General features: G+C 38.7%; 1 protein-coding gene across 1 annotated transcript in view; it reads right to left on the bottom strand.

The window, feature by feature from the left end:
- Positions 1 to 1,594: 1,594 nt before the first annotated feature.
- The window catches only part of ldlrap1b (low density lipoprotein receptor adaptor protein 1b), a 64,037-nt gene continuing 48,117 nt past the window's right edge, over positions 1,595 to 17,514 (bottom strand). Inside the window, exons 6-9 of the mRNA XM_060847466.1 lie at positions 12,930 to 13,022; positions 11,660 to 11,781; positions 8,667 to 8,701; positions 1,595 to 6,278 (exon numbers count right to left, since the gene is read on the bottom strand). Of these exons, the coding sequence (XP_060703449.1) occupies positions 6,134 to 6,278; positions 8,667 to 8,701; positions 11,660 to 11,781; positions 12,930 to 13,022 (395 nt within the window). The 3' untranslated portion in view covers positions 1,595 to 6,133. The remainder of the gene's footprint in view (positions 6,279 to 8,666; positions 8,702 to 11,659; positions 11,782 to 12,929; positions 13,023 to 17,514) is intronic.

Raw genomic sequence — 17,514 nt, 5'->3', positions numbered from 1 at the left:
AGGTCAAGGGTTATCAGTCGATGATCCAGTTATTTATTATCCAAGTAATTTTTCCAAACTTCAGTTCATTTCAAACACTTACACACAATTAAATTTCAGGGAGCTCTTAAAGAAATCACATTCTATGTACTTTATAGTTGTAATGTCTTAACAATATCATTTAATAGTTTGACTTAAGTTCAAATCTATGGTCCCAAAATTTAAACAAAGCCCAAAATACAGTGGTAGGATATGCAAGTTGACTCAGATTGCTTACTTAACATTTTTAAGAAATATTTACCCATCTCTATTAACTACAATGAGGCAAAGGGAACACAAGGAACTATTGGCCATTTAACTTGACACTAATAGTTGGGAAAATGCTCGGATTTATCAAGGATGCCATAATAGGCTACCTTAAAAATCAGAATTCGCCAGAGTCAACTCCATTTTATGAAAATGAAACCATGTTTGATAATTCTATTAGACTGGATAGAGAAGAGTTTAGAGGATGGGAGAAAATGTCTTTAAATGGCTTCTGACAAAGTAAAGATTTCACAAGTGATTATTGCATAAAATTAGGGTTTATGGAATTGAGCCCTGAATAGTAAATGAGGGGATCAGGTGCAATGTATCAAAGTTTGGTGAAGTAGTATCACTAGTTGGAAAGTAAGACATGAGGCAGGCACGTGGGCTGAAATAGGACACCGACAAAGTTAACATCCAGGTGAAGCAAGCAATTTGACAGCAACATCATAAGTTAGCTTTTATTGAAAAAAGGTTTAGAATATTAACATTTGCAAGTCTTACCATAATTAGGTAGGGCCTTGGTGAGCTCACATTTGGAGTTTTGTATATTTGTGGTCTTTAACTATCAAATAACATACTTTCCATAATTGGGTGAAAGATTGATTCATTTGGTCAACTTGGTGTCAGACAGCTGTTGTGAGGAAAATGGAGTAGAAAGGGCAATGTTTTCTCGATTTGAGAAGAATTAGGTCATTTCACGGAACCATACTAAATTGCTGTCAGCTTTTACAACACAGCCACGGAGAGGCTGTTTACCCCAGCAAGAGCATCTAGAATTAGATGCCATTCATCTAGGAACAAAGAATCCACATTTAGGACCAGAGATTTGGATAAATTTATTCACTTAGAGGGTCATGAATCTTTGAAATTAGTTAGAGATCTGTAGATGCTCAGTGAATGATTATGTTGTTTTATGGTCACTAAGGGAATTGGTGATGGTGGGGGTTGGGGTAATGGGGAAACTGGAACTACTACTTTTTGAATAGTGGAGTAAGACCAAGGGCTGTTTCATTTACGCCTGCTCTTATTTCTTTTGCGCAAACCAATGCTAAAGAAATTTCAAAATTGGGAAAAAAAATGGTATGATGCCTTCATAGCAACACCATCCCATTAAAACTTCCTCAATCCTCATTAAAAATATAGTTTCAAATCTTCATTTCCTCACACCTCTAAAGTGGAAACAGTAGCAAGGCATTGGTTTAAAACAAAAATGCGTGCACACTATCAAATTTAATCTTCCGCAAAAGCAGAGTTAGTATTGTTCAAAGCATCATTTAAAAAAGGACATCACCGAGAGGTTGACAGCTTCTCCATTTTCACAGTAGTGCGTTTATTGTACATTTGTCAAAAGTGCTAACATTATTACCATCATTAAAAAGCACTAGTTCTCTACGAGATATTGCAAACACTTGACCTTGCAGTATGGAATTTTTCACATTGGAGTTTACTGAAATTCCAAAACCAAAAATGCCAGAGTAACCAGTCTGAATCCATTCTGTAATAATCCACAAAAATATTTCCATTAAAATGTACAGTTGAGTACCACATTGTGCATCATTAAAAGCTGCAAGAAACATCATGTAAAATAATGGATTAACCATGGTGATAGAGAATACCAGATCGTTAAATGGGAATCATTCTACATAAGGGGTAAGCTTGGCTTGAACTACAACTGTGGCCATTTTGGTCATTTCAAAATGGTCTATTTCCCATTCGTAGAGTTGGATGAGGAGAAAACCCAAAAGTATGTTATGCCAGTAGTTTTGGGCTCTGATCATTAATGGGAAACCGAGAAAAGTGGAGCAAATGCAGAGCACCATTTCATTCCTTTCTCTGTTAAGAGCTTAACAGCAATTTTAAATTGTCTGGATTCTTAGATGTATATTCTCACCATTACAGATGTGAATTCATTACTTACTCTGTTTTGCATACTCCAGAGTGTGCGCGAATTATTCTTAAAATGAAACACTGCTACAAAACTGCTTGTAAATTTAAAATTCTTAAAAATATGTGTGTGTAAGATACCTTGTACTCATTTTCAGTCCATAAAATTTACATGCAACAGATTTCCCACATGATTAACAGGGGTACATCATATTACAATATACTTGGTGTCACCCTCACTTTTGTAATCTTGGTCATGTTTTACACCAGCTAGCACCAGGAATGCATCTACCAGATGTAAACTGAAGCTTCTGGATCTGACCATTCAAGTTTTAAAAAGACACAGGTTCTATTTGTTCCATTATAGATATACAAAGAGAGTCCCGTTTTCAGATTTCATGAGATGATCAAAAGGTTCAGTGAGAGAGCATTTTGGGAATACTGACCATAATTCCATAAGTTTTCAGATACATATGGATAAAAGGTCAAGAGTGGACCTCAGATGAATGTATTAAACTGGGAGGGGGGGCGTGAAGGAGGTCAACAACAACTGAATTAGGCAAGAATTGGAGAATGTGCATTAGGAGCAGCTGTTTGAAGGTAAGTCCACATCGGACTTGTGGGATTCTTTTAGAAAGCAATTGATCAGAGTGCAAGACAGGCATGCTCCTGTAAGAATGAAGGACTGGAATGGCAGGATTCAGGAACCTTGGATGACCGGGGAAACTATCAGCTTAGTCAAAAAAAAAGCATAACTAAGGTCTAGACAACTAAAAACAGAAAGTTTAGATTTGACCCTCCAAAGAGTAACCCACCCAGACCCATTCCCCAACCCTATAGTCACCCCTAACTAATGCATCCAACATTACTGGCAATTTAGCATGGCTAATTCACCTGATCTGCACATCTTTGGACTATGGGAGGAAACCAGAGCACCCAGAGGAAACCAATGCAGATGCGGAAAGAAATGTGCAAACTCCAACGGACAGTCACCCAAAGCAGGAATCAAGCCTGGGTCCCTGGTGCTGTGAGGCAGCAGTGCTAACCACTGAGTCACCATGCCACCCTTAAGTGCACTCGTGACTTTGATGACAAGTGACACTGCACGGTTAGCTTAGATTTCCTAGTGTGGAAACAGGCCATTTGGCCCAACAAGTCTACACTGACCCTCTGAACAGGGACTCACCCAGACCCATTCCCCAACCCTACATTTAATCCTGACTAATGCGCCTAACACTATGGGCAATTTAGCATGACCAACTCACCTAACCTGCATATCTTTGGATTGTGGGAAGAAACTGGAGTACCTGGAGGAAACCCATGCAGACACAGACACAGGAAGAATGTGCACACTCCACACAGTCACCCGAGGCGGGAATCAAACCCGGTTCGGTGGTGCTGAGAGGCAGCACTGCCAATCACTGAGCCACCATGCCAGTGCAAGTCCTTGATGAATATGGAGAAAGTAGAAATGAGCTCAAACAGGAGCTATTAAATATCCTTGGCCAGCCTGGATAAGGAGATTCTCAAGGCATTTAATACATTTATTAGGAGGAAGAGAGTAGCTAACGAAAGAGTAGGCCCACTCAAGGATAAGGGAGGGAGATGATGAGCCAGAGGAAGAGGGCGAGATCCTTATAGGTATTTAATGTCAGCATTCACTGAAGAGAGACGGGAGTAATGTTGAAGTCTGGGAAATGTTTGTAAACCCTGTTGGGCAGGAAAACATAACAAAGGAGGAAGTGTACACTGAGGTAGACATGTCCCTTGGGCCAGATGGGATCTATCCCAGAATAATGTGGGAGACCAGGGAGGAAATAGCTGAGGCCTTAACAGATATTTGATCCTGTTTTGGCATCAGGCGAAGTTCCAGAAAACTGGAGAATGGCCAGTGTTGTTCCTCTGTTTAAAGGAAGGGAAACAGAGATAATCAAGGTAATTACAGACCGGTGAGCCTAATGTCAGTGGTAGGGAAGCTACTGGAGAAGATACCAAGTGACAGGATTTATTCACAATTGGAAGAGAATGGAATTATTAGTGATAAGCAGCATCGGTTTGTGAGGGAAAGATCATGTCTCATCAATTTGATTTGAGTTTTTTGAGGAGATGACAAGAATGATTGATGAGGGAGGCCAATGGATGTTGTCTATGCAGACTTTAGTAAGGCATCTGATAAGGTATCTCTTGGCTGGCTGGTGCAGAAGGTAGAGTCTCACAGGATCTGGGGTGAGCTTGCTAGATACAAACGAAATTACCTTGATCATAGAAGACAGAGCAGCTGTGGAAAGGTGGTGATCCGCAGGGACTTTTGTTCTTTGTAATATATATTAATGCTCTGGATGGAAATGTAAGTGGTCCGATTAGTAAGTTAGGGGATGACACCAACATTGGCAGAGCTGTAGATAGCGAGGATAAAATTGTCAAAAGGATAAGAGAAATATTGATAGATTGCTGATTTGAGCAGAGAAATGGCAGATGGAGTTTAATCCGGACAAATGAGGGGTGATACATTTTGGAAGGTCAATAAATGGCTGTACCCTTACGAAGATTGATGGAGAGGCATCTGGGCATACACGTCCACAGATCCCTGAAAGTGGCAACGCAGATGGAGAAGGTGGTCAAGAAGACGTACAGCATGCTTGCCTTCATCAGCTGGGCAATAAATGTTAAAGTTGGCAAGTTACGTTACAGCTGTACAAAATTTAGTTAGGTCACATTTGGGATATTGCGTGTCGGTCTGGTCGCTATACTACCAAAAGGATGTGGATGCTTTGGACAGGTGCAGAGAAAACTTATCAGGGTATTGCCTGGTCTTGAGGGTTCTAGTTATGAGGAGAGGTTGGATAAACTTGGATTGTTTTCACTGGAAAGACAGAGCTTAAGGATGATCTGAAAGAGATCTGCAAAATTAGGAGAGGCATAGATAGAGTAGATAGTCAGGTGCTTGGTCCCCAGGGTGGAAAGGTCAACTACAAGAGGTCACAGGTTTAAAAGGTTACAGGGGAAAAGTACAGGGAAAAAGTTTTCACACAGAGGGTGGTGGATGCCTGGAACGCACTGCAGTGGAAGTAGTGGAAGCAACATTTAAAGCATATCTTGACAGACACATGAACAGGAGGCTAACAGTGATATAAACCACACATGGGCAATAAGTAGCGGGTCTAAATGAGGATCAAGAATTGCTGCAGGCTTGGTGCACCAAAGGGCTTGTTCCTGTATTGTATTGAATTGAAATGCAAAAGTTTGAGATGAAACAGAAAGCAATAAGGAGGTGGAAATGAAGTGGACTTAAAATAATTAACATTCATTATAATAGTACATCGTTTGTAACATAAAAATGCAGTGATTAAATATGGTTACCTCATATACCCATAGTTAATGTAACAAATACTTACATATAAAAGTTTCAAATTGCAAGTCTACAAAGTGACAATTGAGGGCATTCATCTATGCTGTCACATAGCAAATTAAAAGGGGCCATTTACATTGTTAGGGTAATAGCAGCAGAAAATGACGAGACAATAAGCTGCTTGTTCAGTTGGGAAAGAACAATATTTCCTTTAAAATAAAAGATATTTTATTATACTTAACACAACTGAATCTAATATATAGACAGTCATAAACTTGTAGTATTTTCAGGACTTATTTCTAGCGACAGTTTCAGTCCAAATGAATAGGCAGCTAATCGCCCACTTAAGCTAGACTATACATTCTTGGTTGGGTCTAAGCCTGAATGGATTTTCTGTCAGGGCTATTTGCTTTGGTCTGAACCTCTTTGAAGGCAACACTGGAACAGCAAACATATTTAATCCTCCATTTCAGTCATCCTGCAACAGTCATTCAAATCAAAGCTCCATTCTTGAACCATTGCGTCTCGAGAGCAGAAGGTGCCGAGCTAGGTTTTGAGTGGTTAGTTCCTCTTTCGTAAGCAAGCTGTCTATTCTCTTTGGCTCTCAGGTTATCAGAACCCAAACAAATCATCTTTATCTGTAACTCCAGGATCACTTTTTTCCCAGTCTGTAGGAGATAGGCATTCTTCTGCCTGCATATCCTGAGGGCTCAAACCAATGTCCAGGAGCTGAGGGTTTGTTCGAGATTGAGCCAGTCTGAAAAAGGGAGAGAAGAGGAAAGATGTTATATTGATAGCTTTTAGCCATGTTTAATGTTCTGTGCATGACTACAGTTGATTTTGCACTGAAGGAGTGGAATCTACACTCCCTCAATTAGATTGATATAGACAGTGAGGTTAAAGAGGGCTAACTCAGCACAATGTAATGGAATGTGTGAATTTATATTTATTTTTTATATTATCTTTCTTTGGATTTTGAACTATTGGCTTGTGGTGAGTTTTGTTTTATGTGTATGAGGAGTTTTAATGATAAGTTAATCAGTATTTTTGAAGCTTTTTCTTAAAACCAGTATGAGAAATACAGTTCCTGGGATGCTAATGGAAATTTGTTTGCATTGGGAGAGTTTGAGTGGACAGATTAAAAAAATTTTCAGAGCATCAGACTGTTTTCAATTAGAAGGACTGGAATTGTTTTTTGGCTTGGAGAAGCATCCATAGCTTGAAGATTTTTGGTTTCAGTTTAGAGAGAAGTCCAGGGTGAGGTTGGATGTATAAAAACAGTTCTCCTCAAGTAGCAAGTTCAGAAAATGTTAGAAATAGGCTACCTCAGTGTGCAAGGGTTAGTCTGAAGCTTCAGATTATCATGTCAACCTTCAAGATGTGAGAGGAAATTCTTGCTGGTATTTGAATATTATTAAAAAAGGGATGCTGATGGGAGAGACAGAATATTGTATTTTAACATGCATTTTGAAAACTTTCAAATTATTAGGAGTACCTACCTATTCTATTTTATCTTCATCTCTTTTAGATACTAGGCTTCTGTTTTATTGTCAAAACTGGTTCTGCAGCATTATAGTGCATTAAATAAAACAAAATATGGTCCATCATGCTAGAATTCAGAATAGGTTCTGACTAGTCTAGTAATAACATCACCAGCTGGGATTGTCAAAATAGTCATGGTCACAGAGGATGTCATTTGGGACTGATGAGGACTATATCACTGCAGTGATGGATGCAGAAACCAGAGAGTTTCAAATAGGGAATTAGGGGAACCTGGGCACAGAATTAACAGACAAAAGCATGATCAATCATTTTGGAAAGGGAAGAGAGGTTGAAGCTTAGATAGCGGTTTGCAAGAACATTAACTCATTCCTAAAAAGAAATTATGGGGCTGCATTGAAAGAGAAGTGGGCAGAGTAGATGGAAGTATTTACTGTGTCAGCAAGCATGAACAGGAAGGGATCATGGAGGTGTGCATGCAGCATAAAAACTGCTCATTGACCAAGTTGCAAAGGACAGGAATTCAATGTACAAACAAATTACATAATTGCTTTATTTAAAGGACTGGGCCTTGTGGGCTCCACTGAAACCTTGCTTCTTCCTTTTAAATGTCCTCCTTTTCAGCAGTGGCTGTCACACACTCTGGCTTTTTTCTGACCAGAAGAGAGACAAGAGGAAGTGAGGGGGGGGTGAAACACTTGAATTTGTTGCAGACTGTGAAAAAGAATTTGAATCCACATTCCCTGCATTTGCATTTCTAAAGTCTCCCTATTCTCCTAGTGACTTTATCACTGTCACCCAAACAAGGAATGACTTTATACAAGGTAAACATAGAATTAAAGCACAGACATTACTGTCCTGCAACATATGCAAAAGGCAGCTGATGTACAAAGTGCCTTAATTCAAGCAGCACGTAGGATCACAATCGGACAACTGATTCCTCATTGCCTTCTTCAACACAAACCTCACAAGTGAAGCAGCTTTCATCTTTCACAAAATCCTCCAGCAAACCAAATTTATTTATTGTAATAAGCCAAAGCAACATTATAATAATACACCATTGGAAAAGAAAACATCTAATGGGAAGGTACATTGGAATTTTCCCATATTCAGTATTCACAGTTCATGTTTCATTTGAGCTGGAGTGCTTTTTGTCTAAATTAGAGAGCCAGTATCAATTCTTCCGATTAAGTAATTTTGATGAATTAGTTTTGAATATTTCTTATTCAATATCTTCCTAAAATCCAAATGAATAAACTAAAAAAAAATTAGTCAAATGATACATTGCACTCCTACTGCACAGTGGGGTAACTTAGTCAGATTGGCAACAGACAATTAAATACAACAGGGTGACGACATACAGTGTGAAGCACATGTAGAGAACCAGAGAGTATATTACCGATTTGTTGCACATAGTGTAGGGAGGATCATCTGCAGAGATGGTGGGCTGAAAGTTTCAAATCATGCACTATATCAGACATTCGATAATTACCTGCAACTGAATTAAAGCTATCCAAATTGCAGCTTGTAAAAGTCAAAACGAGAGATCAGTTTGAAAATGGACAAGAATTAATTTGATCACTGTAAAGGTGCTCAAAGTAAATCATTTTATATGTAGGTTTGAAATTTCAAAAGGAAATAATACCTTGCAAAAGCTTCATCCAGGTCATCATTCAGTTCCTGAAAAATAAATTGAAGGCAAATTAGCATCTTTATTTTCCTTTAGTTTTTGATTCGGGACTAAGATGGAAAAGAGCCATTTCTAAAGCAAATCTGGGAAAGGAATTGTTTGAAAGAAGTTACAGGAACTCATTGTGAGTGGCATTTACATTATTGCCTTGATAAGACTATGTGGCATTGGGGTATGTGTTCAGATGATTTGGCTGGCGTTTGGTAGCTGATTGTACAGTACAATGTGACCAGTTATGGACGCTAGAAGATATCAACCTGACAACAGCTCTGTGATTGGCTCCTGGGCTGGTGAACAGCTTGGGAGTTATCAATACTGGGGCAGAAACCACTGGACTGCTGGAAGAAAAAGGTTCAGTGTTTCTATCCTTATGCAGTCCAAGTACCCAAGCAAGCCAGTTATTTTCTCCCATCAGTGTTGCAAGCCATTGGCTTTAAATCAGTGACCATAAGGATTTGTAATTAGAGTGCCAATTGCTGTTTGCCTCCCTTGAAGTAGTGAAAAGAGCTTGGAGAAACAGAAAAGAACAGCAGGCCATGAGAAGCAAAAGGAGCAGCAAGTTGAACCCTGTGGACTGATGTTATTGAACACCATTTCACTAGTTTTGTCTGTCTGTTTCCAAGTATGTGTAGAGGTTTAGGCGGGGGGGGGGGGGGGGGGGGGGGGCACAGGCACGGAGTTGGAGTTTCAATTAGTGCTGTTAAATATTGATTGTTTTGTTTATTTGGGGCTAAAACTCTATTTGGAAAAGAGCAGAACAGCATCTCCAGAGGGAACTGGGAGGCTTAAGTGAGTGGGCAAAAGCCTAGCAGATAGGGGGTTGTGCGCTTTGGCAGGAAGAAGAGAGGAGCTGAATATTATTTAGGTGGAAAAAGCTGCAGACAGCAGGGATTTAAGAGTCCTCATGCGTAAATTGCAAAAAGCTAACATTCAAATTCAGCTGATAATAGGGGACATAAATGGAATTTTGGCCTTTATTTCAAATGCAATGAAGTATAAAAATTGTGAGGACTTACTAAAACTATAAAAAGGCACTAGTCAGACCATATCTAGAACACTTTGAACACTTTTGGACCCCTTATCCAAGAAAATTCATACTGGTATTGGAGGCAGTTCAGAGGAGGTTCAGTAAGCTTATCCGAGATGTGAAGAGACGGTCTTATGGAGGAGAGGTTAAATGAGTTGGCCCTGTACTCTTTGCAATATAGAAGAATGAGAGGAAATCTTATTGGAAATTACAATATTCTTATTGGACTGGTCAGCGTAGGTATGGAAAGGTTGTTTCCTATTATGAAAAGAGCTTCGGACCAGGGGGCATAATCACAGAATAAGGAGTTGCCAACTTAAGACAAATGAAGAGGAATTTCTTCTGTTAAAGGTTAGTGAGTTTGTGGAATTCTTTACCAAGGAATGCTGTAAAGATTAGGTCATTAAATTATATTCAAGTCTGCAATAAACAAATTCTTAATAAAAGGAATCAAGGGTTATGGGGAAAAAAGAACAGGAAATTGGAGTTAAGGATTATCAGGTCAGCCACCATCTCAATAAATGACACAGCAGACATGAAGGGCTGAGTGGTCTACTTCGGCTCCTGGGCTCAATGGTCAATGTTTTCTGCTCGCCACATTCCATCTACTCGGTAAATTGATGAAGTTGCTTACTTTTATTAAACTAACCGTTATGAGAACCTTGGGAAGTACCAGGGCTCAATAATCACATTCCCAAGTGATTTGCAGCAAGAGATTGAGGGCTCATCTAGGATTATTTTCAAATGTAGGTGATGAAGGTGTGTGTCTGGTATTAGTGAGTGATAAAAAGGTAAAAGGAAACACAAAATTCTTTTCTGGCAATAAGAAATAACACTGTAAATGGAAGAGGATTTCTTGGAGTTAGTGTGGTTGTCCCTGATGGTCTCAAATGATTTTCTAAATCTAGGTTGATTAAATTAATGAGTAAGATGGGGGTGAAATTGTTCACTAAATCTAGGAATGCAGACAATAATTGATACATTTGGGCTAATAGAAACAAGACCATGCATTCTGATTGGTGAAACATCAGAACTAGGTGCTATTGAGATACAGTCAACGTAGTGGAGCATAAAGTAACAAAAATGGAAAAACTAGAGGTGAAGAAGCCAGAAAAGGATATGGAATTCCATTATCTTGCTCTACTCTTTGAAGGGGAAATGGAAATAAATAGAATGGATATGAGAAAACTATAATTAGAATTGCAGAGGAAAAGGAAAGAAAACAATAGAGAATCAAAGCTTAAAATTCGGCAGTTGAAATGGCAGGTGCCAGATATTGGCACTGATTCTGTTTCTCTCAGAGCCTAAAAATCTAGCAAAGAGACCTTTAAATTTGTGCAGGCACTACAAAATTTGAGAAAAAAAGTATGTGGTCGCATTTGTTTGAGGGGGTGGGGGGAGCACATGCTGTTATATATCTGTACATCGACAGTGATAATAGTAGCATAGTGTAAGGAACAAGAAGGGGAAAACCTTCTGGAATTAAAGTGTCTAATGCTGACCATGAATGCTGATTATCAATTGTCAGGAAAAACCCATTTGATTCTGTAATGTCCTTTAGGGAGGGTAACTGCCATCTTTACCTGGTCTGACTTTAAATGTGATTCCAGAGCCACAGCAATGTAGTTGACTCTTAATTGCTTTGTGGGATGGGCAATAAATGCTGGCCTGGCCAGTGATGCCATCATCCCATGAATGAATAAAAGAAAAATATCTTGTTGGGAGGAGGTATGCATCCATTGGTAGCTGTAATCTGGACCAACTGTATGCAACAGCTCAGAGTGCTTGACCAGTTGTTACAGGAGTTAGTATTTAATTAAAAGGAATTTGTATTTAAAGCAAAATCTTACCAATCCATTCCTAAAATCAATAGGCACATTAAATGTGATCAAGCATTTTCTCAAATGGTATTTACACTTACCCACATAATGTTGTTGTTTACTGAACAGTTTGTGTCTCCAGTAGAATGATCATGTCTGTTGTTTGTCGATAATGAAGATATTGCTCCTTCAGTTAAATCCAACAAATTTGCTGTTGCAACCTCTGTAGAAAATTTTATAATAAACACAGACTTAACATTGCACAATCTGACGGAGTCTGGCTAAAACAAAATTAAACACGAGACTGAAGAGAAAGACAAAGTGAGGACTGCAGATGCTGGAGATCAGAGCTTAAAAATGTGTTGCTGGAAAAGCGCAGCAGGTCAGGCAGCATTAAAGGAACAGGAGAATCGACGGGAAAGGCTTATCCTTTGATGCTGCCTGACCTGCTGCGCTTTTCCAGCAACACATTTTTAAGCTCTGAAGAGAATGAATATAGAATCACCTCTCCAACAAAAAGTAATTGGAAAAAATCCTGTGTAAAGCGAGATTTAAAAAATAGAGAATTGGCAACAGTACTGCACACTTTGTACCTCAAGTTTGACTTAAATTTAGTTCATGTTAAACATGAAGGATTCTCATCTCCCTCAGGCAGCTCAGGCCACAAGCCTTGGTGCTACAACTTTAATGAATATTAATAGGTTTATCAATGCCATGCAATATGGCTTCAAGAGGGAATATCTTCAGCAACCAGCACCTAAAATTGATGTCTACTCCTGTTTAATTCAGCAACAACTATCAAAAATCAGGTCCACTGTTCACAATAAATGATTATTTCTTCTGTAAACATATCCATTAATGTTCATTTTTACAGCAAAGTGAGGAATACTGTAAAGACAATTTTTTCTGAATCTTTTTTTAAAAATCTTTTATCAGCAGACAGAAGGTTTAACAGATTTCCCTAAATATGTTTACTGCATTGTAGAGTGCTACAGAAAAAAACTGTAAATTTAGAATACTATTAGATTTCACTTAAAAACAGCAAAGCTTTTAAAAAAAAACATAACATTTTCCATCCTTTGGGTGTCTTTTAAGTACTAAATCGTGGCTATCCAATGAAGCCGACATAAATAGGATATGTACGAGTAAAAACGGGAAAGCTTTGTTGCCGGCATGCAATATAGATAATTTAAACTGCAGATTGTAGAGCACAAATTTGGAGTCAATATAATTATGCCCCATCTCCAAGCCCCACCAGTAGCCAGAAAAACTTGATGCTGACTTTGGTTTCATAATCTTGGCCCTGTACTATTCATGGACAAAACCAACATTCTTTCTCCAATTCAACTCAAGAGGGCAGAGTTGTCTCACCTGCTTTGTGGTGACGATTGGCAGAGGTTTCTGATTGCAATTTACCAGTGGGACCACTGTTTGAGGGTCCAACTGTGGCCCTTTTCCCTTTCTCTGTAAAAGATAATACAAGTGTTAAACATTACTCACTGATAAAACGTATCGATTTAAGAGCTACTGAATATTTAATGTCGAAGCGCCACTAAATATTTTACTCCAAACAGCCCGATAACATTAATAAAAATGGCAGGCTTAGAAAAAGAATTCTCCTAAGGCCCCCAAAAAAGTGAAATTTTAATTCAGTTGAGAAATAAAAGAGAAAGAGAGAGCAGGAGCGTGAATAAAAAAGACAGAAGAATTCAGAACTCAGGTAATCTAGCCCACGTAAACCATCAGTCTAATAGAGGACATGGTTAACCTTCCAGTCAGAGGAGGGAGAGCCTAAATATTCCACGCTAACTCCATCAACTCAAAATATTAAATCAAATATTTAAAAGTTGACAGTGATTAAATGAGATTTTACTGAAGAGGGTAAAAGAAATCCACCAGCATGATTTGTGCTACCTCGCACAATGAAAGGATTTCAGAGTAGAAGGTATATCAATCTTGGGGAATGCCCAGTTGGCTGGACAGCTAATTTGCAGCACAGAGTGAGGACAGCAGCATGGGGTTAATTCCCACACCACTGACGTTACCATGAAGGACTCTCCTTCTCAATGCTTGCTGTCAACTGAGGCATGGTGACTCTCAGGTTAAACCACCACCAAATTACATCTCTGCCATAAAGAGAGCAACCCTACGACCTTAAGACCATGGCGGCTTTATCTTGATATCATTTATGATACAACCTCAACCTTTTTGTGAATAATCTTTACCACATTTGAATAAGTTGTACTTGTTTAAAAGAATTTACTACAAAAACTCATTATTCTTGATTGACTTAAAAAAAAACTAGCTGACATGTTTAGAATACCAAAAATCAGATTGGGTTGGGATATTTGGTCGGCATGGACAAGTTGACCAAAGGGTCGGTTTCCGTGTTGTACATCTCTATGAGTCTTAAAAAAAAATGTAATTGGTCATATCGTTGTGATTGGATTTAAAGTTTAGTCTGACCAATGGAGGAGTGGAACTGCAAATTAATGAGTGTACGCCTCAAACTTTAGTAATAACAACAAGCAAAACCTTATCCTGGCTCTTACCTCAAGGTTAAATGTAATAAATTGAAAAGTAACTGACTTAAATACATCCTCTGAAAGGCCAAAAGGAATTGAAAGAAAAATCACAATTAGGAAGTTTAAAATTTAGATCCTAACATGAAATGAGCAATTCCTTTATTTGGTAGCATTGTAAATTGAATTGAAAAAAAGTCAGATTTAAAACTTGCATTAAAACTTTTAGCAGATACCTTAATACTTTAATGAAGGAACGTTCTATTTTTGGTGTTTCAGTCTTTTAGCAAAAATGTTAAAACGCAGTCCCATCTCCCTGGTCAGATGAACACAGCTACTGAAAGGGTAGGGAATTCTCCCTCAACCACAACAAAAAGAGTTAATTGCTCATGCATATTCATTTAGTATTTGTGTAATCTTGATTTACTTTAATGTACTATGAGAGGAGTTTTCCCTTTGTTATTCTTCCTGAGCGTAAATGGTTTTGTGATACATGATGCAGAGTGGATGTCACTCGCATTGGTATTAGAAATAATTCTATTAAAATTAGCTATTTGCAAGACAGAATGCAAAATAAAAACACACAGGTATTAGTAGTAAGCTAATGTGCAAAGGGACAGTCTTGAGGGTGCAATTCAAATGGAGTTTGAGATATTAAATATATTGCCTTTGAAGGAAGACTTTGTACCCTTCCTACTGCAGAGCAAACGATGACAAGTAATTTCCTCCCATTCAAACTGCGCACTTTCTCTTTTGTGCCTCCTGTTAATTACAACACGTGACTGAATAGATGAGCTGAAACCACGGTTACCAACAGTTGCTGCTGCATTTCCCTTTTGCAAAATAGTTCACACTACGTGACAAGTAATAATGAGAGGGGAGGGGTGTAACAACCCCACCAGTCATGTCACACCCATTTTGCCAGTTTGCAAGTTAACTTTCAGGTTAAAATGATCTTAAAACACAGTTAAAAGGATTAACTGAAGTCAGCAATCTGAATGACTTAAGAGTGCAGAGATCACTTTACTCATTCCTAACATAAATGATATAAACCAAAAGACGAGGAATCATACAAAATTTGCTGTTTAAACAGAAGTCTTTCAAACAAATCAGCATTGCAACGATGATACAAAAAGAAAAATTGTCCAAGCACTGCATACATTTGAAATAAGGAGACATAAATCTTGCTGATTCCTAAAGTACCTTCACTAAGAATAACTAATTGGAGCAAGGAATTGGCCTTAACCATTGCATTTACTTCAGATCCATTGCATTTAATCCATAAAATGAGTTGCAATAAACTATTATACTCTGAGAACACAGCCCTCCAAGTATAAAGTAGCATTAATATGTGAAAAACATATTTCCTATTTAAGAGAGAGACGATCAGAGACTTCCTGAAAATGCTACAAAGCTCTCTTCAGAATTTAAAGTTGCAAAAGCAAACTTACTGCTGATTCATTTTATTTTGATAAAATAAGACAGAATGAACAGCAATAAAACAGATGGTAATTTTCGCAAAGAAATTAGATGATTCATCACCCTAGAGGCCAAAGGATGCCCAGGACCAGTAGGGGTAGATCAGTAATCAAACTTTAAAAAACACAAGTCTTTACTGTGAATATTTGTGTCAACCCACTAGGTTTTCTTGTATCATGCATCCATGCACCAGAGCCACAAGGGTCCGTGATGCACAAACGTCTTATGGATCCTCATTCCAACACAGCCCTAACCACATTAAATCAGTTGGCAGGGTTTTTAACAGCGTAAAAATTAGTTATTTCAGAACACACTTTCACAATTTCAGCCCTCCGTTAAAGAGATGAACAGGTGCAGGAAGAGTCCCATAGTAGGTTAGGTTCATGTATGCGTGATCTGTTCCACTTTAGAATATCGATCAGAACAATGGGATCTCCTGCCTGGCATGGAACTCACTACTAGCAGAGTTCAGCAATTTTGTTTTATTTTAAGACTTCTGTCAGACCCCTCACTGATTTTATTATTTCTATTCCTTATCAACTCTGGTTTGAAACTAGGAACTGTGAACTAAACGTGACTTTTGGGCTGTGGGTTTCAGCTTGTGTTAAAAGGAAAACTGACCAAACAAGCACTTGTTTATTCAGGAAGTCAGGGCAAAAAGTTAACTGCAGGTTGGTTCCTGATCAAAAAGATTCTATTTAAAAGGTTTCAAGCATTGACCAATTAGATTACTTTGTTGCTTAATTTTGTGCTAAGGTTATTGTATTGTTAGTAAATTGCTAAGTCTTTTGCTTGAGCTACAAACCAGTGTTTAAGACTTCATTGTTTGCAAAGACTGGGATTGGTTTTTCAACCAGTCCAGTTCAGAACCATTGGGGTCAATTTTGGAGATTGTTGAAGGTTTTAATTTTACTGTGTTGTGAATACAGAAAAAGAAAGGTTCATTTGATTCGGCTATGTGCCTTTGGGTCATAAAAGTATCTGGATACAAGGAAGTGTTATGTGACCAGTGGAGTGCCACAAGGATCGGTGCTGGGTCCACTACTTTTCATCATTTATATAAATGACTTGGACATGAGCATAAGAGGTTTAGTTAATAAGTTTGTAGGTGACACAAAAATTGGAGGTGTAGTGGACAGCAAAGCAGGTTCCCTCAAATTATAACAGGAGCATGATCAGATGGGCCAATGGGCTGAGGAGTTGCAGATGGAGTTTAATTTAGATAAACGCAAGGTGCTGCATTTTGGGAATGCAAATCTTAGCAGGACTTATACACTTAATGGTAAGGTCCTAGGGAGTGTTGCTGAACAAAGAGACCTTGGGAGTGCAGGTTCTTAGCTCCTTGAAAGTAGGATCACACATAAATAGGATAGTGAAGGCAGCGTTTGGTATGCTTTCCCTTGTGGTCAGTGTATTGAGTACAGGAGTTGGGGAGGTCATGTTGCGGATGTACAGGACATTTGTTAGACCACTTTTGGAATACTGCATGCAATTCTGGTCTCCTTCCTATCGGAAGGACGTGGTGAAACTTGGAAGGGTTCAGAAACGATTTATAAAGATGTTGCTGGGGTTGGAGGATTTGAGGCATAGGTAGCGGCTGAATAGGCTGGGGCTGTTTTCCCTGGAACATCGGAGGCTGAGGAGTGACCTGACTGAGGTCGATAAAATCATGAGGGGCACAGATCGTCTATTTATCCTAAGCCTTTTCCCTGTGGTGGGAAAATCCAGAACTCGAGGGCATCGGTTTCAGGTGAGAGGGGAAAAGATATAAAAAGAGCCCTAAGGGGCAACTTTTCCATGCAGAGGGTGGTACGTGTATGGAATGAGCTACCAGCGGAAGTGGTGGAGGCTAGTACAATTGCAACAGGATGGGTATATGAAAAGGAAGTGTTTGAAGGGATATGGGCCGGATGCTAGCAGGTGGGACGAGATTGGTTTGGGATATCTGGTCTTCA

Source organism: Hemiscyllium ocellatum, chromosome 30 (genome assembly GCF_020745735.1).
Source record: "Hemiscyllium ocellatum isolate sHemOce1 chromosome 30, sHemOce1.pat.X.cur, whole genome shotgun sequence".
In the NCBI taxonomy this organism is placed as follows: domain Eukaryota; kingdom Metazoa; phylum Chordata; class Chondrichthyes; order Orectolobiformes; family Hemiscylliidae; genus Hemiscyllium; species Hemiscyllium ocellatum.
The sequence above is the reverse complement of the archived record's forward strand: the minus strand, read 5'-3'. Positions and strand labels throughout refer to the sequence as shown.